General features: G+C 40.0%; 1 protein-coding gene across 1 annotated transcript in view; it reads right to left on the minus strand.

Annotated features, from left to right (window-relative positions):
* Positions 1 to 26,920, minus strand: part of galnt9 (polypeptide N-acetylgalactosaminyltransferase 9) — a 106,597-nt gene that overhangs the window by 54,237 nt on the left and 25,440 nt on the right. The window contains exons 3-4 of the mRNA XM_020631111.3: positions 23,791 to 23,957; positions 13,713 to 13,887 (exon numbers count right to left, since the gene is read on the minus strand). Coding sequence (XP_020486767.1) covers positions 13,713 to 13,887; positions 23,791 to 23,957 — 342 coding nt within the window. The remainder of the gene's footprint in view (positions 1 to 13,712; positions 13,888 to 23,790; positions 23,958 to 26,920) is intronic.

Genomic DNA, 26,920 nt, shown 5'->3' on the forward strand with positions numbered 1-26,920 from the left:
GGAAATGGCTAGGATTTGAAGGTTCCGAGTTGAGTGAACTGAGTACGACCAGAAAGATAGGATGAAAACCAGTGCAAGTGTGTGTCAGTGATTCCAATGGAGGCAAGTCTGTCAAGGAGTGTGTGATGGGAGATGGTGTCGAATGCTGCACTTAGATCAAGGAGGATGGGGATGGTTAGAAGTCCGGAATCAGCTGCCATGAGTAGGTCATTAGTGATTTTTACCAGTGTTGCCTCTGTGCTATGGAGGGGGCGGAAACCAGACTGGAACTGTTCATAGAGGTTATTGTCAGACAAATGAGTGTGAACCTGAGATGCAACTGTTTTTTCAAGAATTTTGGATAGGAAGGGTAGATTAGAAATAGGACGAAAGTTATGGAAGTCATTGGGGTCTGCACCAGGTTTTTTAAGTATAGGGGTTATTGAAGCTGACTTGAAATAAATGGGAACAAGACCAGAGGTAAGGGAGGAATGTATGATGACCATTATTAGGGAAGACAGAGGGGGTAGGCAAGCTTTTACCAGGACAGTAGGAAGAGGGTCTAATGAACAGGTAGATGGTTTTGATTTCTGAATGAGGTCAGATATTTCAGCAACAGCAGGAAGTTTGAAAAGTGAGTGAGAGAGAGGAGGTAAGAAGACTGGGAGAGATGAGATGTTAGGAGTCAGTTGCTGGTGAATCTTGTCTACTTGGCAGTGAAAAATGACATTAAAGAGTTACAATAGGTGGTGGAATACAGACGAGAAGCAAGAGAGTCCGGTGGTCGTAGTATGTTGTTGACGATGGAGAACAGTGTCCTTGTATTCCCTTCACCTGAGCTGACATACCTGAGTAGTGAGTTGATTTTGCTGTAGAGAGAATGTCCTTGTAGTGGAGAATGTGGTTATTGTACATTTCTCTGTGAATAAGAAGTCCAGTTTTCTTGTAGAGATGTCCCAGGCGATGCCCTTTTGTTTTGAGTAGGCGAAGTTCAGGTGTAAACCATGGAGCAGAGTGGGTGAAGGAAACAGTCCGGGTTTTAAAGGAGCCAGGGTTTACGAAGAGGCTATGAAGACCATCATTGTAATGAGAAACCAGTTCATCGGGGGTGGATAAACAGTTTATGCTGGGGAGGCTGTCAATGCCACTGGAGAGAGCAGTTAATGTCCTTGATGTTGCGATATGAAATGACACGTAGCAGATTTGTTTTGGATAATGTAAGTTTGACATTGAAATATATTAACATGTGATCAGAAATGAGAAGGACATCTGCAGTGCAGTCAAGAGGAGTGACGCCAGCGCAGCAAATTAAGTCCAAGATATATCCTTTGGAGTGAGTAGAAAAAATGTTGCTGCAATCCAAAGCTGTCAAGGCAAATTGGAAGTCCTTAGTCAAGGCATTGTTAGTTTTATCCATATGTATATTAAAATCTCCCAGCAATATTATGTTAGGGGAGAGTGAGCACAGATGAGTTAAAAAGGAAGCAAATTCATTCAAGAAATCAGTATTGGGCTTTGGTGGATGATAGACAGTGGCCACTATGGTAGGTGTAGGCCCATTCAGTTGTAAGGCAATAGATTCAAATGACAACTGAACAGGGACAGAAACAGGCGAGACCTCCCCCACTGCCAGAGGTACTGGGCTGACATCTGTAAACAAACCCAGGAGGGGTACATTCATTCAGCTGTGAAGGTTGTTGCCACGTTTCAGTTAAACACAAAAATCAATCTTACGGTCAACCAGAAGCTACTGGAGGAGAGGACCTTTGCTGGTAAGAGAGTGGGTGTTGAATAATCCAAAGTTGAAATCGTTGTGGTCATGTTTGACGCTGACGTTAGCCGACCTGGCTAGGCTGGCTAGGACAGTGCGGTCAACTTTCCGGCTGGAGTTTCTTCGGGGTTGACGAGTTGAAGACCAGATGGGTTGTATTGGTGTGGAGTCGTCAATTTGAAAGCCCTGTCGGGAACCACAGTGGAAATATTTTCAACGGGCATGGTGAGCGATGTCCAGGTAGAGATGCAAAGTCGGTGGAGGATCGGACAGGTGGAAGCGTAGTTGCAGGAGCTCAGCAGCTGTGTAACGGAGTACCGCTGCCATTTGGTTGAAGATCAAGGACAGGGCAGTCCAGGCGAGCACGGACCATACAAACATTTTATTAATTCACATTGTTGCCGATGATGGACTAGATAAGGGCTCCGTCAGCAGAAGCAACCCAGGTGAGGAGTGGGAGCCCTACACGCAACAGGTAAGCTAATAGGCTACTAGTCCAAATTACCTCACCGGGTAATCTGATCTTTTGGAAGTATGTCCAGGGAAGAATGCAACAAATGCAAAAAGTCTGTAGATCAGTAAAAACAGTAAAGAATAGTCGGAGGAACCGGAGAGCAGTGGCAGCTAGACGCACCAGCGTTCACTCAACCGGACGTGACATGCTCTGAGAACACGTGCTCAGTATGAACTGCTATCACAGCAGTTCATACTGCAACAGAGTCCTTGGCAACGATAAACATTACGTGTCTGTCATGGTGGCTCTTCATGCCGGCTGCCACGACAAGACACGTCCCGTTACAACTATAAAGTTACGGATTTGTCTGGCTTTGATAACTGTTGGAAATATTTAAGGTAATGTAAGTACTCGACAAATACTTATATATAACATAGGCTTAGTCAATTCTTAATTATTTTAGATATTTTAATGTTAACATTGTCATAAAATTCTACATACTATACCTTTAATGTGTCTGTGATTAACGTTGGACAGAAAACACTCTATACTGTGAGAAAAAAAAACCACAATAAGGAAGTAGGCTTACAACACTAGGGCTGGGACAAAATTTAGAAACCTGCGCCCGAACTCATGTTCTCTAACGTTGCATCCACATTCATGTCTTTTTTTTAATTCCCTTTTTCGCCATTTATATCTGTTACATTTTTTTAACTATTATTACTACAAGAAAAGGTGTAAGTCTTAAAGGGCATTCTTGGCTACTGTATGATCTTTAGTGCCTGTTAAAAGGACTTCTCCTGGAGTATGAACTAACCCTGGTTTCTCTATTTTATGTCAATGCTATACAGTAAGGTCCTTCTGTTATATGAAGCCTTATTGGCCAAGGACATGCTCTTGAGATCCATACACTGCAGACAGATGCTGAAGTGCTGCTGGCACGGCTTCATTTGTATAATCTTCTCACACTGAGAGATGGTCTCCAAATCTTCAAAGCAACGCCACATGTGCTAAATTTGACTTACTATACTTCTAGATAAAAAAACTGTACAATTTTACAATAATAAATGGATCTCTCAAGAATACTCCCACACTACACATTTTTCTCTTTCTCCCGCCCACTGACTTTATTTCTCTCTCTATCTTTGCCCTCTGCCTGCTCCTCTCCCCTCCATCTGCTTCTCCTCCAAAACTGAACCCCATTTATCTTCCATTCGCAAAATGACTACTTATCACCTGAAGACGGGGGCAGAAAGTATAGAGGGTATGGGTTTAAATTGTAGTGTACAGTGTACCTTGTCAGTATTAGAAGACCTAAAAAAGCCTGTATTTAATAATGTAAGAGTGCTTGGTAAGAGTACCACAGCTGCCTTTTTAGAGACGCGGCAGATGGCTCTTTTTGTCTTCACTCCAAAGCTCATGGAGAAACATGTTTGAGAGTTTTCTCCTTTAATATATGTGTTTATGTTCATATATGTGGTATTAGAAAAAGGTGGGCGACTGTAAACTACAGTCATTTGAGAAAATGAAGGTAGTTCTTTTTTTTTTAAATTTATTCCATAAGGAGCCAGGCTTAAAGGCTTTATATGCGATTTTTTGATCCAGCAGATGTCGCCCTTGAGCACCAGCATGAAACCAAAACAACTTGCGGTGCATTGTTGTGTTAGCATGCTAATGCTAGCGATCTTTATTATGCTCGTATCTTCACACTGCATGTAAATTTACCCGAAATGAACATGATCTGGAAACGCAGTTAAGCAGTGAGTAAAAAAATATAAAGCCTTTAACGTTTCCTTATTTTTTAAGCTAGCTGCCTTGTGTTTTTAGCTCTATAACTGTTACTAACTCTAGATTAATCGAGCTCTATTTCTTCAAAAACATCAAACTATTTCTTTGTGTTTATGGAATAACATTGTATTTCATGAACAAAAGGGTTTTCACTTTTCTTTCTTACAATTAAGAAAATATAAAAGGTATAACAGGCACATACATATAACACATATCAAATACTTCCAAACTAAATAAATCCTTAAGTAATGACTTTCTAAAAAAAAAAGCCAAGTGAAACTCCCTCAAGGTTTGTTGCTCTGAGCTCTGTGTTCACACTGATGCGATGACGCTTCCTTTACATTGTGTATGTGTTTCTCAGAGACTAGTGTTTACTTGAGCTCGTTCTTGGTCTCAAGAACGGTTTTTGAGACCACTTTTTGAAGGTCTCAGTCTCGTCTCGGAATCCAAAGCGTCCTGTTCGATCACAGACAGAGTGGACTCCAGATTTTTATTCAAGACAGATCAAGAACACCAATGATTGACTATTTTGTGTATCCCCTGCATACAAGAGGATGATTTTAGTCATGTGAACCCCTCCCTCTCCAATAGATAGCCCTGCCACCAAGTGGGGGAAGAGAGAGGGCCATTCAGAGACCCTAAATCCAGAGGCATTATTGCAAAATGTCATCACAAAAATACAACTAAAGGAGAACCAACGTTTTTAAATACTTGAAAGTCACATATTATGCAAAATGCACTTTATCATGGTTTTCTAACACTCATATGTGTCCCTAGACTGTCTACAAACCCCCAATTATTATGGAAATAGATCCAGCAAATTATACCTCTGGCTCAAATAATTTTGCTCAAAATGAACATTGATTTCAAAAAAATAAACGCCTTTTATAATGTATCAGTGTTTCTCAAATGTAAATGTTAGAAGGGGCTGAATACTCACATTAGCTGTATCTCACAGGTTATTAACATTTGTTTTTGAAATCTTAATAAGGCCCTTGTGTTTCTGGATTTTTAGTACCCATTATCTGTGTACTTTCTCGTTAATCGGGAAGTGATATTACGAGCATGGTGCGAAAAAAACAGCCCCGTCCCCTTTCAGAGAGGGGCGTGTTCAGACACAGCTCATTTGCATTTAAAGAAACAGCCTGTTCTGAGCAGGGCTGAAATAGAGGGGTTTTAAGGCATGATAAAAGACAGGATCGAGTGGATTATTAGCACACACTTCACAGACATGTTTTGGGGAGCTCTGAGACTCATTTAAACTGGTTGAAAAGGAATCTAATATGTGACCTGAAAAAGAATAAGAACAGAATCATCTTAGAAGGTGTTTATGTAAAATGTGAGGCTCTTTGGGTAACAGGGACTTCTTTGATAGCAGTCCTCAAGTGGCCTCATGGACAAAACCAGGCTGAAGGGCGGCACATTTCCAGCTCGATTAATATAGTCATGGTTACACAGCACTGTCATTGTTCATTATTCCTCAAAGCAAGTGTCATACTCATTTCACACTGATGTTTAAAAACGTAATAGTTTCCACATGCACACCGAGTTCCTGTGACTGTGATTAATCAAACCTTTCATACCTTCAATTTGTCATTGTGTGCATTCCTTCTTCCATGTTTGTATAGTTTCCCTGAGACCGCGACACAAAGTCCGCCTGCTGGAAAAAGTACACAATGTGTACCCATGATGATGTCTGCCACATTATTCTCTTTCATAAAAAACAAAACCAATTAAATAGATCTAACAGTTCAACTGAAGACTTCATTCCTGAAGATAAATGGACTGAATCATTCTTCTGATTTTACTGCTTCAGGTAGAAATATGGTGAACTCTTTTTGAAACCTTCTGATTTCAGAAGGCTGTGAGTTTATGTCGCTCAGTGAGTTCATCCGTCTCTTATTTGAAACAGACAATATGCTGACTGAAGGCCAATATATCATGTGCTCTGTGTGACTATGTGATGAAATAAAGGCTTTGTTTAAACCTTGAGGCACTTTAATGCGGTTGTGCTCCTGCCGCTGTTAATTTGTCGTTACTGAAAGTTTTCTTCTCTTTCTATCCCATCTAACCTTGAAGAGCTCTTCCTATCAACAGCCTTGCCTTTTTCATTCATCTCCCTGCGTCCTTGAGAACCCCCCCTGTCCCCCTTCAGCAAGCCGGCAGTTCCTGTAGATAGAGACGCTCTGGAAACGAGGACACATCTGGTTTTGACAGCTGAGCCTGCGTCATTCCTCCTCCTGTATCTTCCGTTTTATCTGCATAACACCGAGAGGGTTATTCATCCACATCGCCCTGAATTATACTCACTTTCATTTTACAGTAAGAGTCTTTCCCTTCCTTTGATGCCTCATTATATATAGCTTATACGTGTTGACAACCTTTACTCTGACTTGCTCCACGAGGCTTTTTTTGTTTTTTGTAGCAGTTTAAAGCTGAACCAGGAGCTTTTGGGATTTATGAACTTTCCATGTCAGACTGTTTGTCTCTGAAAGTAGCCGGTACCTCTGTGGAGCTAACGCAGGCTGTGCAAACATTTCCGCGAACTAATCAAACTGAACTGTGTGGAACAACCTCTGTACTATATACATTGATATATCTGTATGACTCAACTTCACAGATCTGTCCTTCCTCTGTCCAGTGCTGACGTCAAAGCCCAGCAGCTCTCACCTTTGAGTCAAATGTTTTATTTAAAATGCCCATTAAACGATCTCAAACTGTTAATGATTCAGAAGCGATGACTTATCAGATAAAAAGAGTCTGATTTTTGCCCCCGGAGCAGCAGGGCCCTCGGTGCTTAAAATAAAGATCTCCTTTAATTTAATGCACTTAATGCAGTGGAAAATGTGAGCCACCCAAGCAGGAGGAAGTTTAACTTTGGCGTGCTGTGTTTACATGAAGAACAGGAAGAATGTGAAGAATTACTCCTTGTGTTAAATACAACTTGCACAAATCTCACTTCACAAAAAAACAGTTCTACTCTCGTTTGAGTGATATCTGTTTAATTTCACATTGTGTCAACACAGCAGCGGTGTTAAAACTATGTGTTAATGCTGTTTTTACTCAATAAAACATGGCAGTGCTATTTTGTTAGCTCCAAACCTGGCAGTCACACCTCCCAGCAACATTAACATGCTTTGAATCTCATCTTGTCTTGCATGAGAGTCAAAAAGGTGAGCTATAAAGTTGGAACTATTTTGTCAACTCTCTGCCAAGAGCCTTATCTACAGCAATCTGCTCTTACAAATGTTCCAGCTTTATTTTAGAGGTTGTTCTTTTTACTTTGGATTTGGCATCACAACTTTATCTTTTTCGTCTTTGCAATATTTGATCCATGTTCCTATTTTAAATATGAACTGACTTGCAATTAAACTGTCTGAGAGCTAGGTAACTATGAATTACACAGTGGGCTGGCTGAAGTTAAGTTTAAGGTTAGTAAAGATCATTCAAATCGACACAATACATCATGGTTTTATACTTCAGTAAAACAATCAAGATATTATTGAATCAAAGGCAACGTTCATTCGAAATGGGCTAAAAGAAACCATGGAGGTGAGGGATGTAACCTATAGGTTGTATTATTACAATTCTGCAATGATGTATTCATGCTTATTAAGAATCAAATGCTATATTGAGAGCACATCACAGAAGAAGCCCATGATTAATAGATTTGCACTGATGCCGATATCGATGTTTGAAATAACAATTTAGCCGATAGCTGCCAATACCGATATTTGTTTCATCACTTCTTTGAGTGGAAAACTCCCACAATGGCTCCTTATGTTTCTCTCATGTTTAACTATGAAAACAAGTCAGTGAAAGGAGCCAATGAAAAAAGACTAGATTCCTGCATTTTTTGATTTTACACAACCAATAAACAGCGGCTTCTGACATCGGTTCATACCACATTATTTGCGGATGGACCATTGTCTGTCAACATGGACAATATCTGCCGATACTTATGTTAAACGGATGCATCACTGCATAACTCTGTACACTGTATTGCACATAAATGCCTCTGATAGCAGCATTATTTTGCACAGCTCTCTACAGTGTAATTACACATTTACAACTGTGATGACTTTCTTGCACATTCACACCTCCACCTCCCTCTGCAAAGTATGTTGACATCTTGGTTAAATTCAAGTCTTATATTTCACTGTTGATGATCATTTTGGACGTATATTTTCCTATTCTAATTTAAGGCGATTTATTTCTCCGGTGCTTCATTTACAAGTCGACAATTCACTTAGCATACGCTTTTATCCAAAGCGACGTACATCAGAGAGTAAGTACAACACAAGCAAGGATCTAGGAAAAAGGAAACAACGTCAGTAAGTGCAAACGATCAGCATTTGATGTGGTAACCTGCACAACAACAGCAACTCACAGTATAGGCATGATATAATAATGTATATGTATTGTGGGAAAGCATTGCCATGTTTTGAGATAATAACCATAGCTTTGCTCCTATTGAAGCATCGTTAGCTCGTTGTTCATTATATTGAATTGAGAGATTTTTATAGAGATTTGTTTCTAACTCCCTTAAATTGGACAACAACAATAACGCTTAAAGTGCTACTTAGAGAAATGTCTTTTCTAAAAGTGAACTAGTGCTGAGAACAGCCAACACTGAATAAGTGTAAAGTGTTTTAACACCTTCATGTGAACTGTTTTTGATCACCAGTTATTTAAATGACTCAAATTAGCACTGTTTTGAGGACCTGCATATGTATATTTATATAAACTCTGAATGTGCTCATCTCTGTGTGCTGTGTATGAATCATGTGAGTAAGACAGTGTGTGTGTGTGTGTGTGTGTGTGTGTGTGTGTGTGTGTGTGTGTGTGTGTGTGTGTGTGTGTGTGTGTGTGTGTGTGTGTGTGTGTTTGATGTGTCTCTGAGAAGAATCTAAGCCTGCACTGCCTCCAGCCATTTTTTAAGCGCATTAAATCTGTAAATGTGAGTCCGTCCACAGTCCTCCTGCCTGGCAGCTTCACAGAGAAGCTCAGATGTGTGTATGTAGAGCTCATATTAATTGTGGCCAGTCTCCTTCCTGCCATTAAAAATGCAGGATCTAAAGAAAGTAAAGGTATCAGCGCAGAATTTTAATTCATCATGGCGTCAGGGCTTTTTGAAGTAGATAGCAGTATGCAGGAGCATGAGCGGGGGGGAGAAGTTCTTATGAGGTTAGTTTGCACACGCTTTCTTAATGTATTTGCTCAGACTAGGACTGATAAAATACAAATGTAAAGGGGGCATAAATATCTGTCTTTTCAGAGCTTTTGGAGTTCTGCCTGGCCTGTGCTCTGTGAAGCACTCGTGGCTGCAGCCGTCTTTGGCGACTCTAGACAGATATGACCTCTGAGCAAGTGCCAGAAAGTGTAAAAAAACAAAACAATTTATTTTCACTAAAACAATATTTCCTTAGTCTACAAGAGCTCAGAAATGTTTCTACCTTTGCATTTACTATAACTCTGTTACACCTGCACGGCATAATAAGCAGCCTGAGTGCAATGATATTAACAAAGCAGCCCGTATCAAATATGGATGTGACTAATATTACATATTTCATAATTACAGGAGGCGGGGGTGTTTTTATCCGTTTCCTACATTTCTAAGTTCCAGCAGTTTGTCTGATTCTTAGACAAACTTATGAGGTCACACAGCAGCAGCAGCAGAGCATTCAAAATTCATCAAAGTGTTGCTTTTCCGAGGCTTGTGTTTCATTACGACTGCCTGGCAATGACAATCTTATCTCCAGCACACACTCAGCGGGGAGAGGCTCCTCGCACTTCTAATCATTAATCGTTAATAACCTGAGATTGCTACTGTGAAGGGGCTTCAAAAACCAAATAAATATCAATTTTCCTGTGCCACCCCTCTGCAGCTGCTGTATTCAGGCATAGCATACAGTTGCTCCTAATTACAACATGCTCTCTTTTCCTGCCATTAATTCTGGTTATTTTCAGCGGAAGCAGAGGGAAACTACTCCTGTTTGGAGGAAATGGACAACTATTGTCGCTGAGAAGGATAAAGCTGTTAGTGGAGACAAATTGTGACCATTTAGCTGATGCAATACCACAATCATGACACGCAACAGTTTCATGTCCTCATATAATGGCAGAGCAAAGCCATGGAAATCTGCTTCCAACATGTCTCCTCCTTCTTAACTCCTCATAAAGCAACACAGTATGAGGTAATGGGAAACAGATGTCAACTGTGCCATGCAATATGATACAATTATGTTTTCTTTAACAGTAATGCGAAGCAGCAACAGATTTTAGCTGCAAATGTACAGCACCCTCAGGAAACGCCACACCAATGAATCACAGCAGTGCAGCTGAGAGCTGGCAGCATTGTCTCCAGCTCAGTATGCATGCAGAGGCAGAGTGTGTGTGTGCGTGTGCAAGTGTGTGTGTGTGTGTGTGTGTGTGTGTGTGTGTGTGTGTGTGTGTGTGTGTGTGTGCAAGGTCATTGAGGGAGACTCACCACGGTATCCAGAGGAGCCATCCATCTCACTTATCACTATATGTGCCACGGTGAATAATCATATTATGATAAATAGAAGGGCCTCTTCCATTGGAACAAACAGATAGTGCAGATACCACGAGTGAATTTATCTGAATAAAGCGGCAGCACTGAATGTTTGCACACATACAGCAGATACAAAAATGCACGCACGCACACATTTACAGACACACAACAAAAACGATATCTAAGCAACACAAACAAGCTTCTAGAAGACGCCTCTCATCTCCTCCATTGCTATATCTCTTTATCCAGCGTGTACTTGGAAATAAATCACAGGGAGGGATTCTGCTCTACTTTCCATTGACTCCTGTAAATAAAACCTTACACAAAAAGAAAATCTCAAGCAGCAAAAAATATATATAAATAAATAAAACAGCTGGTTATCAAAGGGAGATGTTGGCGGGTATGTGGGTGAGGGTTTGTGTGTAAGACAGAGACAAACAAGAGAAAGGTGTAAAATTCACACGATGGCAGCAGGTGAACTAATCAAAGGAAAATGTGACGACACAGCCTCTGCATGTAAGAGAGGTGGGGGTGATGGGATGGATCTGACGAGGAGGAAACAAATGTGGAGTTGAATGGGAAATACGAGGACATGAAAGTCTATTTTTGAGCGAGAACAGATGGGGGGGGGGAACAAATGAGGGAACCACCAGGGTATCAGTTATCGTCAGTACTGCAGCCAGGCAATGGAGCAGCTTTCTCACTGAGCGCTGTTTGTTGGCTGAGCAGCTCGCCTTGCACAGCCTGCAGGCCTGATGTTTAGATACAGGCTGCAAAGAAAACGTGCCAAGGCGCAATGATCAAGGTAGATTGTATCACAGCTTTGAGGGGTTACGAGGTCAGTGTGTGCTGTTACTTGGCTAACTTATACAGAGTAGACGATCTGTGTGTGTGCTTTATTTCTTTCAAAAGCAGCTGGGTAATGCTCACCCTGACCTTTGGTATGTTCATGTCTTCATAAGAAAAGAAAGAGAGAAAGACAGTGACCTTAAAAAAGACAGCAGGTAATAAAATGAGAATGAAATATTCCTTAATCTTAGATGTTAGTTCCCTGTTTTCTTGTTTGTAACTAGAATTACATGTAGGCATGGCGGTATCTTTTATCCAGTATATTTTTAGTTTCAGTTCATTTAACTAAAATGTCTGTATTTACAGTACTGTGCAACATCTTTAGGGCACCATTAGCTTTGCTGTCACCATGCCATCCTTTCTGGAAAGTGCCTGATTAGGAATGGTTTCATTTTGCAGCATGATCCTAATGATCCCAAACACACTGCTGATGCAGTGAAATTCTATCTGGAGAGAAAAACAAACAGCTGATAAAACCTGACAGTCTTAGACGGGCCTACAAAGACTGCAGACCTGAATATCATTGAGGCAGTATCCATAGTTTTCACTTGACGTCACACGCTTGAGGAATCGCCCACCTGGCGGGCAAGAAAGGCTTCCTACTGCTGCACGTTACGGAGAAGTTGCTGTTCAGTTGCCACCTCCTTATTTTAACCTGTTTTTATTTTTGAAACAAAAGACAGTTGTTCAACGTGATGCACAAACTGATGAGGAAACAAGTTGTGCTTCTACAGAAATCCATCAGAGAAAATGAAACCTAGAGGAGAGGAGGTTGTGGATTAATGCTGTTCGACGCTCTGCTGTCCCTTGAGGGAACAATAGAACAGACTTCTCCTAATCCTGCCATGAAATATTGTGTTAACTTCATTAAAATACTTCTGACTGTTAACCAACATATACTGCTCCAGAACACTGAGTGAAAGTGATGGCTGACAGTGATCCTGATTATATTGTTAACTAACATTAGCTGGCTAATGTTGGTACGCACTTGTGCTTTCTTGACCTTCACTTCCAAAACTGCAGCGTTATTGACCCAGCTATTGCATGTGCAAAGAACAACAACATAGACGTCACACAAAGCATTATCTTTTGGAAATAAACAAGGCGGCCACTGTGGTTCCAATAGGACCCCTCAAGTTCTGTCTGTGCAGAAGTGTCACCCTAAATGCTTAAGGTCTCATCTTATAATGGTCTACTTCACTGTTCCTCAACTGACTACCTCCATTGCAGCTGTCTTCCTTGTTCGTTTTTTGAGTGACTCTCGCTCCCATCTCATCCCACTTGCGCAGAACTATGACGAATATTGCTCCAGAGTGACGTCAAAGTAGTATACAGTTCAACCTGGCTTTTCAGACTGAGGTCACTGTGCAAAAGATCCAACCTGTTTTAGCGTGAACATCCAGCTGGACCCTTGGACACTGAAAAAGGATTTCAAATCTGATTGTTATGAGCCTGTTATGAAGGTCTGGTGGCCAGTTTGTTTCTGTGTGTTTGTTTTGACTCGACTGAATTGTGACTCAGATTAAACAATATGTTTGTGGCATATCAATTCAGATATCTAATTAGGGGAAAAACCTTTGCTTGTGCTCTTTGTATCTGTCTATATATAAAAAATGTAGTACTGTGTGTTTACAACATCTAGACAAAGAAATTATGGGTACTCTCTGCTTAACCGGCTTCATTCTTCCTTTCTCACTTCATCCCTTCTTGTCCCCTTCCTGCCACCAGGGGAACAAAAGCGACATTACTTTTTCAAACACTGACAGCATGACAGGTTCAAATTAGGTGCCAATTACATCCATTTGAGTGACTTGTTTTCTGGTAAACTTAAGCAGCAAGCAGACATTGGACTGAGACCCCCAGAAGTAATTTCATATCACAAAATAAGCCCAGAGCCCGCTGGTAAAATAATGTGCATATGCGCAACATTTGAGGTCCCGCTATAATTACACTCGTCTTTCACAGAGTTTGGCTCACTCCCTTTCATCACAAGTGTGTATTAGCTGGTCGGGCAGTGTGGTATTACCGTTGTATTTTTATTCTGTTCAAACCAAAACACATTACTCATGATTTCAAAGGGAGATGCAAGAGAGAAATGCTTATTAATGACAAACCCTCTCTTATAATGAGGGTCAGACTGCTGAAAAATGCTGCCTTAGTCAGAAAATAGCTGGCAGTATGTCAAAAAGCTTAAGGCAAACTACGCTGCATAATTCGACGATAATGATACTACATGACATCCTTCTTTAGTGAAAACATAAAGTGCAAACCACAAAGGTGAGAAAGGACAGAGAAACAGCTCAGGCCGTCTCGTGTTGAACATGACCTTTTCTTACCAGCCAGAGTTGAACTCAACATGGGCATCAAAGAAGCCGACAACAGGAGCCGTGGCGGCGTTCCAGCCGTGTATCCTGGCTCGGATTAGGCCCTCCCGCTTGCTGTTCCTCACGATCTTCACCAGACCGGGGTATCGTTTGTTCACATACTGGTCCAGGTTGAATTTCAACTCCACTGAAAGAGAGTAGATCAGAGAGAAGCTTTTTTTAATGACATCCAAATTAGTGTGAGGACATTAACCAGGCAGCTGTTGCAAATGATAATGAGCTTCCAAGATTAACCAATCTAAATGTTGAATTCTTGACTTTAAGTCTTTAGTCCAGGACCGCAGGGGAAGTTGAGCCAAGTTAAAAAAGTTGGGAACTAGTTTTGCTCTTAAACATAATCGTTTGTTACATTGATAGTCCCTTCAGATTAGGTCATGACTTTTTTTGACAACAAAAATAATTTGTCAAATTGCTTGTAATCCTGCTTTTCATACACAGTGACTGTAAACTCCTTCACAGGTGCCTATAAATTACTTGAACACCTGCATACCAACACAAAAAATTAGATGTTTGACATTTGTATAAAAACAAAATCAAGAAATAAATGTTTAACCTGCAGCTAGTCTATGGTTTGGAGGTATTGACCATCAACACCTAGCTTAACGTTAGCTAGATAGCACACAACACTCCTGTAGTTGTTTTTGCAGAAGCAATATGTTTACACATCTCCAGTTGAACCTGTTGCGTAATGTAAACTGAATATTAATCTACGTAACATGTAACCACGGCAGTTGTGAAGTAAGCAGGAGTTACATGTCATTTGTTTTCACTGGGCTAGCCAACTTCCAACACCACACTTCCATGAGTCTGGCTAACAGGGATTAGCCAGATGGTTAGCGAACAGCTTTTGCCAAACTGTGGAGCAACACTAAACAACTAAGCACACCTAAGTATGGATAACTACTTCAAAAATATCGATTTTCCAACCTTGAATATTCTGTCTTTTATATTTTGCCACAGTTTATACTGAGCAAATGTCAATGTCTAAAACCTGGTGCATGGTGTCAACGCCAAATAGTGAGAGGAAAAAAATAATGTGAGACAAGTTATGAAAAGGATACAAATATGATGGGAAAGGTAAGAGATCACCAGAGGGCTCTTGATTTTAATAATATATAAGAATATATTTTGTTCTTTGGCTCCTAAGGTGACGTTTGATTAAATATAAACCAAACTAAATCCAAGAGTAATTCAGTCTTTCTAAGTCAGTCTCCAAGGTTTACTGTAACTGCTGCTGTGTAGAAACTGTCTAATGCATTCATGTGCTGACATCTTTATACCAGCTGGATTATAACATCTCTCCACCTGCTCCTACTCTCACAGATGATACTGACTGTCATCAACAGAAACAAAGTTTGCCGGGGATAAACAGCCACTTGCACAAATTGCTGTCTGTGTTTTCGTCTTAGGATGGATGGCTGTTTGAGCTTCTCCTCTGGGTTACTGCTGTGCATTCCACTTTCTGAGGGAGAGATTAATAAGGACGCTTGTGGCACACCGGCTCTGAACAGCATCCACACCTAGCTCCTGCCTTTGCCTCACAACATAAATCAGACGGTGAAAGCCGGTCTAATCCTCTGTCTGTGTGACGGAGGAGACGCAGAGAGAGGAGGGTTGTCTGGAATATTTTTTAGCTAAGGGTCTTGACATAAAGCTGTGGCTGCTGAGGGGAGAGAGGGTGAATTCAGACGCAGTGACCCTTGAAGTAAACAGGCCTTAGTACTTGACACTAAATTAAAGCAACTGCTGAGTCATGGGAACGTCTGTCTGTAGATGTGTGGTCCATTTTAATGGTGCTGTCTGTTGAACATGATCCTCTACTGTCTATTATGAGGTGATATCTCACTGTCAGAAACCCAGTGGCTGTTGTTGGCTGCCCCTGCATGCAGGCTTTTCTGTATAAAAAATAATAAGATAAATCCCTGTCAAATGATGGCTGGTTGGTTTGCATCACAACCGTTACACTCTGCTCTTCAAATGGGATGTTGACTTGCATACAATCAAAACCTGTACACACACACACACACACACACACACACAGAACAGAACAACTACTTAGACAACAAAGGGAAACCATGATACTTTTGGGGGAAACATTTTTGCAACTCACAGGTTCTGAATTAATACGCAGATATGTATGCATAGAGTTTCTGTGATATTATTACAAACTGAGATGATATAGGTTTACTTCATCTAAAGAAACTCCAGCCTGGGTCTTAAGGTGAGAAAACACTCAGAAAACAGTCAAAATTAAAAACAACATTTTTAATTGGCTAATCACTGTCCAATACCATGTTGTGTTTATTGGCTCTTTGATTGCTATTGGAAATTGTTCATAATGTTCTTCAATGACATGATGAAACCGAGCAAATTGCAGGTGTTGTGTGAAAAGGACTTAAGAGCACATACTGCAAAATTGGTCATAGGCTAATGTTTAAAAAAATAATGCAAATGCTAAAGCCTCTTAAACCTGCATTCCATTTAATGACCAGCAGAGGGAAACTACAGTGAAAAAGACATTCTCACTTGAGTTATTTTTTCAGTAAACATTTCTAAATACATTTCTTTTCTCTCATTCACTTACCTAAGGAAAGTTTGCTGAAAGCTGGGCACACACTATAATTTTAGGCAGATTGTGAATTTGAAGTCTGGCCAGATTTCAGCCAAATCAAGTGTTGTGTGCCGTGCAATGTACAGGAGGGCAAAAGTGGCCACCATGGATTGATCTACTGCTCTTGCTTAAAAGTTACAATTCATTTAGCAGACGCTTCACAAACGATTCACTTAATAAGATTGAGATGGCATTTCACCACAACCTTTTTACAATCGTAAAGTGTTTTCCCGACCTAAGGGGTGGCTATCTTGCAAGTGACGAGTGGCTTTGGTTCCCTGTCAACCAGGACTGAGAGATAAGAATGTGTATCCACTCTGTCGTCCAAATATGGTCACTTCATGTTAAAAGAAAAGTCAAACGGTTGTGTCAAAAATGCCAATCTTAAGGCCTGGAAAGGGGGCTCCCTAACAAATGGGCTAATGTGCTCTTCTTTCATACAGTCTGCTTAAAAATCTAAAATACAGCAAGTCAAACATATAGAGTATGACTATAAAACACATGGACAAAATTGAGTACAGATATGGCGCTGGTGTCTCAGTAGTTAGTGCGCACGCCCCATGTATGGAGGCTTTGCTCCTCCAAGTGGATGACCCAGGTTCGAATCCCACCTGTGGCTCCTTTCCTCAAGATTCAAGATTTTTATTTGTTACATGCTCATGCTCCCTGATTTCTGACTATCCAATATCCTATCTCTCAATTAAAAGCACAAAAAAGCCCCCCCCCCCAAAAAAAAGGGAAAAAAAATTGAGTAGAGATGTCATGTAAACTCATCAGTGAATCAAACATTCATCTTCACTGTGATTTCTTCAGATCAGGCTCTGCTGGAATCTGCTTTGTGGCACTAAGGGTCCTAATACTTTTTTCAGATTGGTTCTGTCTCTTCAAGGTTCTGAACTTGTGCTTCTAGTCTCCTTCATCATCCTCCCACACTGCAGCTACAATATGATAAAAGCTATTAGAGTGTAATAATTACTGGGCTTTGCAAGGAAGGAGAAAAGTTATGGGCTTCCCTCTGAACCTGGCAAATAAAACATTGGACTGCTTCCACAAGAGCAGAGTTATGGAGCAGGGAATACATTTTAAAGGACTAGCAGAGCAACATAGCAGAGGATAAACAACTCTCCATCATGCTATGAATTTAAAATGAATGCAGAGTAGACTCTGATAGAACCATGAGTTTCTCTGCAGACATGAGAGATTATTGAATCGGCTGTGTTAAGAATGGATGGTGAAGAGGTATTAAAAATGCTTTTGGTTTCAAACCGTGGAAAGACTCAGAATTAACTTACATGCTGCAAAGCTTGAATCTTATATTCCCACCTGCTGCGTCCCATGTGCTCACTAACTAGCAGCATACCTGTTATTAAAAATAAGATGCAGGATTTTCTTTGTTCCCCATCCAGTCAGATCGGCTTAAGAACACCTGTCAGTGTTGTTTTGTTGTCTGGTGGAGTAAAATGATCTCCCTCGGATAACAGAGATTTACTTCTGCAGCACAAACCTCAGTCCACATTTTTCTGAACGGGGATTTATGGACTTGGTCTGAGACACTGATACAGAAACAGGTCTGAAATTGATCCCTTTGATCGATCTGAAACAGACTAGTGAAGTTACCCAGTAAACTGCCTCATCACGAGTAATGTGTTCATTAAGTATTCAGAAAAATCCAAGGGAAAAGTAAAATGATACTCCTTGTCTGGGCACACCAGCTTCTCAGGAATCACATCCAAACACTTTGCTTCAGTATGAGCACTCCTCCACCCTTAACTTGATCTTAACATTGTTACATCTATGTCATTTCAGCTCTGACAAAATTGATGTTTGTAAAACATGACAGATAAATGAAGAATTGTTTTCATAGATTGTTTTGCCTCTGGTTTTTCAGCTCTTCCTTACACTTTGTTTAATTTCCTTGGAAAAGGTTTATGGCCATTTTGACAGTTTAACAGGCTATTTAAAAATTGCCTGTTACAGGCTGAAGAAGCATTCGTGTGGCAATTAAAATACAACTTTGGAGTGCTGTCCTGATTGTATTTCTTGTTTGAACATTTTATGGGATTCAGCACCCAGTTGTTTTACGTTGAAAGGGAGTTGAGCGTGTTGTTTTCTCTATCATTATAGCATTTGTAATACGACAGAATACAGCAGCCACCTAGTCCATGATGAAGTCCAGGAGCAATCAAAAATCGCAGATATCCTCTTCATATACCGTTATCAAAGCCCAGAAGACTCCAATATTTTCAACACACAGCAGCAAACATCCACCATATGGGCTACCTTAGCTTCTCCAGGTGATATCAGCTTTATTACGTCTGATGAGCTAAGAGGGCGTCTGACTCTGACAAACTAAACATGTTGCAGGCTAGATTCAATACTGGCATTAACGCCCCATTTTTGCTAGTGTGTGATTGCGTATGTGAGCGTGGTAAAAAAGAAGGTAAAGGCGCACTAAATGGGCTTGAATGGTTCTTATGCATGTTATGAACTTTAATCCTCCTGCTGCCACTGTATGGGAGATAAACTAACTAAGCTTTCCCTGCCCCTCTCCTTTTTGCTGTCAATACATTGATTATATTGCTTGTTAATTGTACTGAGAGGTAAACACAAGATACACTGCTTTGTGACTGCAATTAGATCCTGAAATCTGAATGAGAAGTTTAACAGAGTGAGAGGCGATTAAGTGTTTCAATTAGAGTGCAACTAAGACACACTATTACTCATTAACTGGGAGATGAGCAGAGAAGCTTCAGGCACTTCTTGGTTTTATTCAAGCAGAAAATCTACCTTCCTATGCAAGAATATAAGCAAACTCTGCATCCAGATCTGGTCCATTGCCCTCTGACTTTGTGAGCTAATACTCCTGATGTAAGTGCTACAGCAGCCGTAATCATTTTAAAACTTTGAAAATTCATCACAAATCATTCGTACATGCTGCAACATATAGCTCACAATACACACAAGGCTTTAAATCACTACTTACACATGGACTGAAATCAGTAAATGGAGGCACTAATTTGTCCTTCGAGATTGCCAAAATCAAAGCACATGGAAAGTGTCTCACAGAAGCTTTACGTCAAATCGTAGGGCTGATTGAACAGGATTATTTTCATTCTTTGAGCAATGAGCCTTAACTGAACAAACTGAAGATCAAAATGAAGATCATTGTATTGTAGCTTTCACTTCAATAGTCACAATGTAGATAACACATTTCCTACATTAAAATGGGAAACTCTCAGCTCACAAGCGTGACTCTGTGTGAATATATGCAATGTTTAAATTATTTCAGCCCCACTTTAAATTAATATTACAAGCTGTACTCAGCTGGTCCTCAGTCTCCTGGTTTCATTATATGGATCATTATGTTGTCAATTTGCTGGTGGTATTTACTGCGATTGAATCCTGTAGGGCTCATTAAGCCTTTCCTTGCTGCTAATATGGGGAACAACAATGAATTTGAGTCGTCGAGCCCGCTATGCGCACAGCCAAAGATCATCAATGGAAATGTGGATTTAGTTATGCTGGAGCCAGTGTTGTGAATGAACCTCTCAGCCACCAGTAAATGTCACTGGCTGTTCCAGCAATGGAAATGTGTCGCAGCTAGTAGGCAAACATGCTTCTTGTGTGTAATTTATTATCACACCAGGAGTGAGTGTGTCCGTCCCTCCACTCATCTCACTGAGCCTTGTTTCAATGGGAGGGGACAAACAGAGCCATCCCGAAAAGGTCAAATAGTCCAGTCTGCATTTTAATTTTTTCCAGTGTCCGTGCACAGCGGCTCCAAAGAATCAGCTCATACATCTGCACAAATAATCACCACTTTACCTTAACATACAGAAGAATATGCAAGTGTGCAATGACCTGAATACGGCAAGGCAGATAGACACTGAAGCATCTATAGCCAGGACTAGATGTCAGTGGACCGCACACAGCATGCTAATATTAAACCTCTATAGTATGCATTATGAAATCAATGAGGGGAAAAAATGATGGTGTTTTTCCTACTTAACATTGGGCATTATAACAATATCAATAAAGATTTCTGTTATCTTTAAATTAATTTATTTCTTAATAGTTTGTTGCCTGGAGGCAACGGGTGCCTTTATGTACAAATTGAATATTTGATATTTTCATGCTGAAAAAAAATGTTTGTTTTTTTAAAACATTAATTTCTTTTACCAAACACTTTAACAAGCATATGCATCGTCACTCACCTCGTCATCATTATGTGACACCTTATCCGCTTGCAGCTCCACCTGTGATTTATGCCTTTTTGAAAGTGCCATAGAAAATCATCATATGTGCAGATAAAGTATGTGAATCAGATATTCTTATTTATGCATGATAAAATATTATTCATGGCAAAAGCTTTAAAATATTTCTAAGTATTTTCCTTCCACATAAAATAAACCTGTTCTGTAACCTAGTAGACTGGTATTGCCTTATGCAAATCCATTACAATGTTCTCTCAGGGCAACGTGAAGTTTTTGAAAATAGCATGAAGGTGACTTTTAATTTTTTTGGAGCTGATTATCTGGATGAAAATTAGTGAAAAGAATAAATATGGGGTTGTTTGACATGTACACGTTCTAAAAAGTAATCAATATTGAGCCTTGTGTGTTATGTGAACAGTTGTTTTGCATCATCATTGGTTAGTATATACGTTCCCCTCTACTTAGGTAGTATTAGACATTAATTGGGTGTCTTGTTTTATTCAAAAAAATCTAAAATATGCTATGTTGCCTGGTACATCAGTCTGTGATGCTTTCCAGCTCAGTTTACAGATCAATGACAGATCAGCTCTTTTATTAGTTAGCACTGCTTTTAAAGACATAGAGACAAAGACTGATCATCAGTTCACATTGTTACATCCTCTGGCTGGAGACAACTTTATTGAAACAGTACTGATTAGATTCCTTGCCTGAAGTGTCACATTGGAAAGCTGTTAAAATCTTAAGGGTCCAATTAGTTAGCAATGGGATGCAGATTTGTTATTTTAACATCAGAAAATCAGACAGCCATGTGATGCCATGTGGTTACTCAATTCAAAACACAACAGAAGCATCTGAAACAGTTTAAAGCAGTTATGTGTTTAAAGCAGTTATGTGTCTATTCGCCTGCTCAGCTATCACATTCATTACTTTCCAATTGAAAAAGTGTTCTGTTCCAAAACATTGTACTCAAGGAAGGACACTACATATACCGGTTTCGCTCCTGATCAGCTTCAGCTTTATTAGAATCAACAAGGAGAGGAGCGACAGGGACTCGGGGAGTGAGTAGATTATTTTAATGTTTACTTTTTGTGCTTTTCATTGCTTGTGGTTATGTTGAAAATGGACCACGGTCAATTGGCTGGACAAGAATAAAGCCTAAATATGTGTTGTTATTGTGAGTATGGGTGCAGTCCAAATTGAAAACTAGTTAGAGCTACTCACGTAGGTATGTCGCGGACACTGAAGCTTCAGTGTTTAGACACCTCTGCATCGGTCTTGAAACCTTTCTGCGTTCTAACCTCTCGATTTTTCAAAAGCCTCTCCAATATGTATTCTAGGTTTACCACATATCTAGTTTTGGAGCTTATTAGAAAATGCGGAGGCTTTCTAAAACGGCCATGTGGGCCTACCTTCTCTGGTTAAAACAAATACAGACATACAAAATATGATTGGTTGATGTCAGAGAAGCCAGCACTTCCACACAGCATGTTTCCTAAATGTCTGATGATATAGTAAGGTCATTTTATGATTTAATTCAGTAGGTATCTTACATTTTGATCCTTCAAGTCAAATTAATTTTGTTATATTGTTTATTAGTTCATTAACTTTTAGTGCTTTTCTTCTTGTCAATTTAAAAACTCTTCCATTGACTATTACTATATTTTTGGCCATTGTTAATACAGCGTTGTCTCACTACCACCTTTATTTTCGAAACATTTCAGCAAAGAGCTGCATATCTACAGTACAGATGCAGCACACATATTATCCTTACAACTGTTCAACATTAGCATTCATTTGGAGTTATTGTACAGGCAGTTCACTGAATTCTTGAGGGAAATAGATATCAGGCTCTCGCAGCTGAATGCTACACTGTTTTCTCCAGCTAGTAGTTTAATTTGTCTCTCTCTTCTCTAGGTTTCTGAGGAGATTTCACCCCAGCAAACACGGAGCAAAGAGGATGTGGGTACAAGATATAATCCGTATTCTGCAAAAGTAAGGAGAATATCATACATTTGGAAAAGAGCGCCGGTGTCGTCAATAGTGCTTTTCTGAAAAGTTGAAAGATTGTAACCTTGAGTGCTCTCTCCTCATTGAAAACTATTTTAAAAAGACACTGGTGCTCAGAAAAAAACGCTAGGTGGACACGGGGCCTAAGAGTAATAAAACCTAATGAGATCAAGGAGAGGTTAAATCAGATTAAATTGAACAATTTCCGAAAAATGGCAGTGAAAAAGGCTTGTCCTTCAAATATCTATTTAAGGATTATACACTTCAGTCAGATGTGTGCTGCACACTGATGTAATGAAAGGAGGGGTCAGCCTCTGTCTGGTCACTGGCTCTTTACGCTCTATGTTTAATAGGGAGCAGTTACAGAGTCAGTATGTGCCAGTGGTGACTCCTGCTTGGCCTTCTCTCAGTATGTTATTCATGCTCCTTTCTCCACTGCCAGCCTGCAGGAGGGAGGCCTGATACTCTGTGCCAAGTGAAGGAGGGCCAAGTGTCGACTGAAATCTAGTTCATTGTCCCTCCGCCTCCAAACAAGAAAGCTGTCTGTTGGAGCCTGGAACCGAGCGTCATCAGCTGCTGTGATCGTCATGGCGTGGAGGAAACCAAAGCATTTCCCCATTTTGCAATGGAGACCGTTGTTCAGAAAAAGACGAGGCAAATCCCATCCCTCCTCTTTCCTCAGTTTTGGAGCTATTTTTAAACCTAGTGTTGAAGAGTCCACCCTCAGGGGTTCCCTATCCTTTCAGCTCTTACTCACGAAACCAAACACGCACAGAAACATCTGAAAACTGTGTCAAAAAAACATGCAAACCAACACAAGCCAGCAGCAATGTATCGACAGCATCAAAAGCACACAAAGACTGACTTCTCTGGCAGGAGTCCAAAAACATCCCACTCACTCATTTGTGGATGACGCCTTAGTTTACGTTCCACCACTGGAGACAAAGCATGATAAATAGGGTGACTGTCTGGGCTGAATAAGCAAACCCACAGCATCAGACGATGATTTACTGCACCTTCTACAGGTTCCGTGATTTAATGTATGTGCAGCAGATAAACAAGAAACAAGCAAACGTGTTGCGAAAAAGGAAACATTTAGAGCGATATTTGATCAAACCTCCAAAGCGATCTTCTTGCCAGCCATCAAGTTATGAAAATAAAGCTTTCATCCTAATTTATAAATTGTAAAAAGTCTCACCACTGTCACTGTTGTCATCCACCAGGATGATCTCCTTGAGCATGTGTCCTGGTGTGTGGTTGACCACACTGTGGACGGAGCGCAGGATCACTGACAGAGCCTCGTTCACAAAGATGAAGACCACGGAGATCTGAGGAAGGTCTTCTGGGTACGTCAGCGCCTTACACCTGTAAAGAGAAAATCAAGAACATTAGCCAGTGTTACAACTACCTGAAAGCATTTGTATATACCGTAAAACTTCTAATAGAAGCCCATCCCAATTTAAGGCCCAAGCCCTTTTACTAGCCTGGTGGTTCTGTATGTTTTAATAAATTAACACATTCACATTCACATTCATTACTTTCTAATTGAAAAAGTGTTCTGTCCCAAAACATTGTACTCAAGGAAGGACACTACATATACCGGTTTAGCTATACCAGCTTCAGCTTTATTAGAATCAACAAGGAGAGGAGCGACAGGGACTCGGGGAGTGAGTAGATTATTTTAATGTTTACCTTTTGTGCTTTTCATTGCTTGTGGTTATGTTGAAAATGGACCACGGTCAGTTGGCTGGACAAGAATAAAGCCTAAATATGTGTTGTTATTGTGAGTATGGGTGCCTCTTTATAAGATTTTATGAATAACATTTTGCTTTTTAATTATGCGTCTTTTTACGGTCTAATCAATTTCACCTCGTCTGAGTGTATAGGGCTTTGAACTAGTAAAACAAACACAGTTGTAACTACAAAGCTTGACGATGTCTTCGTTCCACTTTAGTGTGACAGTGAGCAAGGCCCTGAAACCAGCACACCTGTGCTTAACGGGATGCAGACATAATTCACTTGATTAGTGAAGCCTGCTTTGAAAGTTGAAAAGTTCACCTTAAAAGTTCAAGTCAATAGAGTCAGTCTCAAAGTTTCTTGTAGTTTTGTACGTAGTAAAACATTCAGTGTCACATTCCCAGCGTATTCTCCGAGTGCAAGCTGTCTTTCCTCCTCTCCCAAAACAAATGGATGTATCCTGGAAAACTTTTTCTTCAGTTCACAAAACCAACAAGACAAAAAATATCTCTCTTCTAAGAAATGATATAAAGGCCCTCGTCTGTTTGATGGTAAAGCTGCAGCTCAAAGGATAGATGTTCTGTATTGTACAGAGAATACTTCTGCAGGTACAGCTTCCATACAGAAACTGTATGCTGGGGAATAAAAGTTGGATAATTTTCTCCAGGGTGCCACAGAAAAGTAAGCAGTCTTTCCACAGTCTGACAGATTACCAGGTAACATTTTTAGGGCTTTTTGTGCCTTTAATGGATAGAGAGGACAGTGGATAGAGTCGGAAATCAGGGAGAGAGAGAGAGTGGGGAATGACATGTGGGAAGGGGGCCACAGGTGGGAAGCGAACCCGGGCCGCCCACTTGAGATGACAGCCTCCATACAAGGGGCGCACGCACTAACCACCAACGCCCCTACCAGGTAACATTTGATAGCACACTGCATACTTGTGGTCATAAAAAATAATGTTAATGTTCATGACTTTCTAATCCAGTTATTTTTTTGTATGTTTTCTCATATCCTGGTTTCAAGTAATCTGGATATATTTCCAGTGTTGTCAACCAGAGATATGACGCACCAAATAATAAGACCATAAGTATATAGCCATTAGTATTAGCATTAAGTACAGTCATGTGTTTGAAGATTGCTGCTAACACTAATGGTACCAGGTAAAAAGTTTTTTTTAAAAGTTCAAGTTAAAAAATGTTTACAATCTAAGTTTAACATGTAAGCATTCTAATAATTGTGAATTAGTAGTAAAGTAGTAGCCTACAGCCAGGGCTGAAGCTTTTAAGGTATTTGATCATAAACCATAGTATATGAAATTTTGACCAAAAATCTGGAAAACTTTTATGTCAGCCACAGCCACATTATTTATCTGTTACTAATGGTCAAACAGAGAGGCCAAATCCTGTTAGAGTGCTGAATGGATTAGCTTCCAGCCAGCCAAAAGCCACACTGAGTTCATCCTCAACCGATGTGGGAAACCATTTACACAGAAATGATGTGGCTGGTAAAGGAAAGGGCTAAACCTCTGCTGACTCTCCTGACAGACAATAAAAAAATCAAAAACATGTAAGAATCCCCTCTTCAAGTCTAAGAGTGACCACATTCCTTTTAAAAATGAGCCCCACCATCATCAAACCAATGGTGCCTATAGCCTGCATTCTCAGTGGATTTAACATTTACCATAACATTTAACTCTGAGTTTATGGTCTTAATCTGTAGTTTTGAGTTCTCTTTAATACAGCATCATCTTGATCTTATAAATAATCCCCCCCCCCCGCCCCCCCTTCTTTTTACAGTTAAAGGTTTAAAGTGCTGGATGAATGTCCCGTTACACTGGCTGAATAATAAAGTCTTATTTCAATTGATTTAAAAAAAAAAAAAAAAACTGTACAATAAGCCATGCAAAAAATAAGGACAACATTTACTTGATCTATGTTCCCTCACACACTCAGTCTCAACGATGAATGAAGTCAATGTTAGCGCAACAACTATTAATATGAGTATCATTATTATAAATATTAAAGTGTATCTTAAAGCTGCTCAACTTCAACCTTTTTAAATAATAACAATCAGTCCTCTCTGTTTCATCACCTTTACAGTTTCTAATGTTAATATTAGACTGACCTTTCTATTATCCTACTTACTGTTGCTGCTAATACGACACATCATTTTACCATTATTACTGATATTGTAGCTATAAATCTGTCTCATTCATTGTTGATGCTCTGATTATCCATCCCACTTTCCAAACCCAGCACAGTCTCAGAAGATGTCTGTTCATCATGAGTCTGGTTTTGCTCGAGGTTTCTGTTAAAGGACGTTTGTCCTTGCCACTGTCACTTTGCTAAATGTTGTTGAGTGCTCATTACGGATTCATGTCAGGTCTTAGTAAACAATAAAACAAAGAGTAAGACCTTTTCCCTGCTCTTTTTGTAAAGTGATAACATTTGTTATGAATTGGCGCTATACAAATAAAGATTGATTGATAGATTGATTGATTGATCGATTGATTGATAAAATCGCATGTCAGTCAAACTTCCTGTCATTTCCAGAAAAATGTTAAATTTGATCTCAGACATATTCTAACAGAG

The sequence above is a fragment of the Labrus bergylta genome, chromosome 2 (assembly GCF_963930695.1).
Source record: "Labrus bergylta chromosome 2, fLabBer1.1, whole genome shotgun sequence".
Lineage (NCBI taxonomy): Eukaryota > Metazoa > Chordata > Actinopteri > Labriformes > Labridae > Labrus > Labrus bergylta.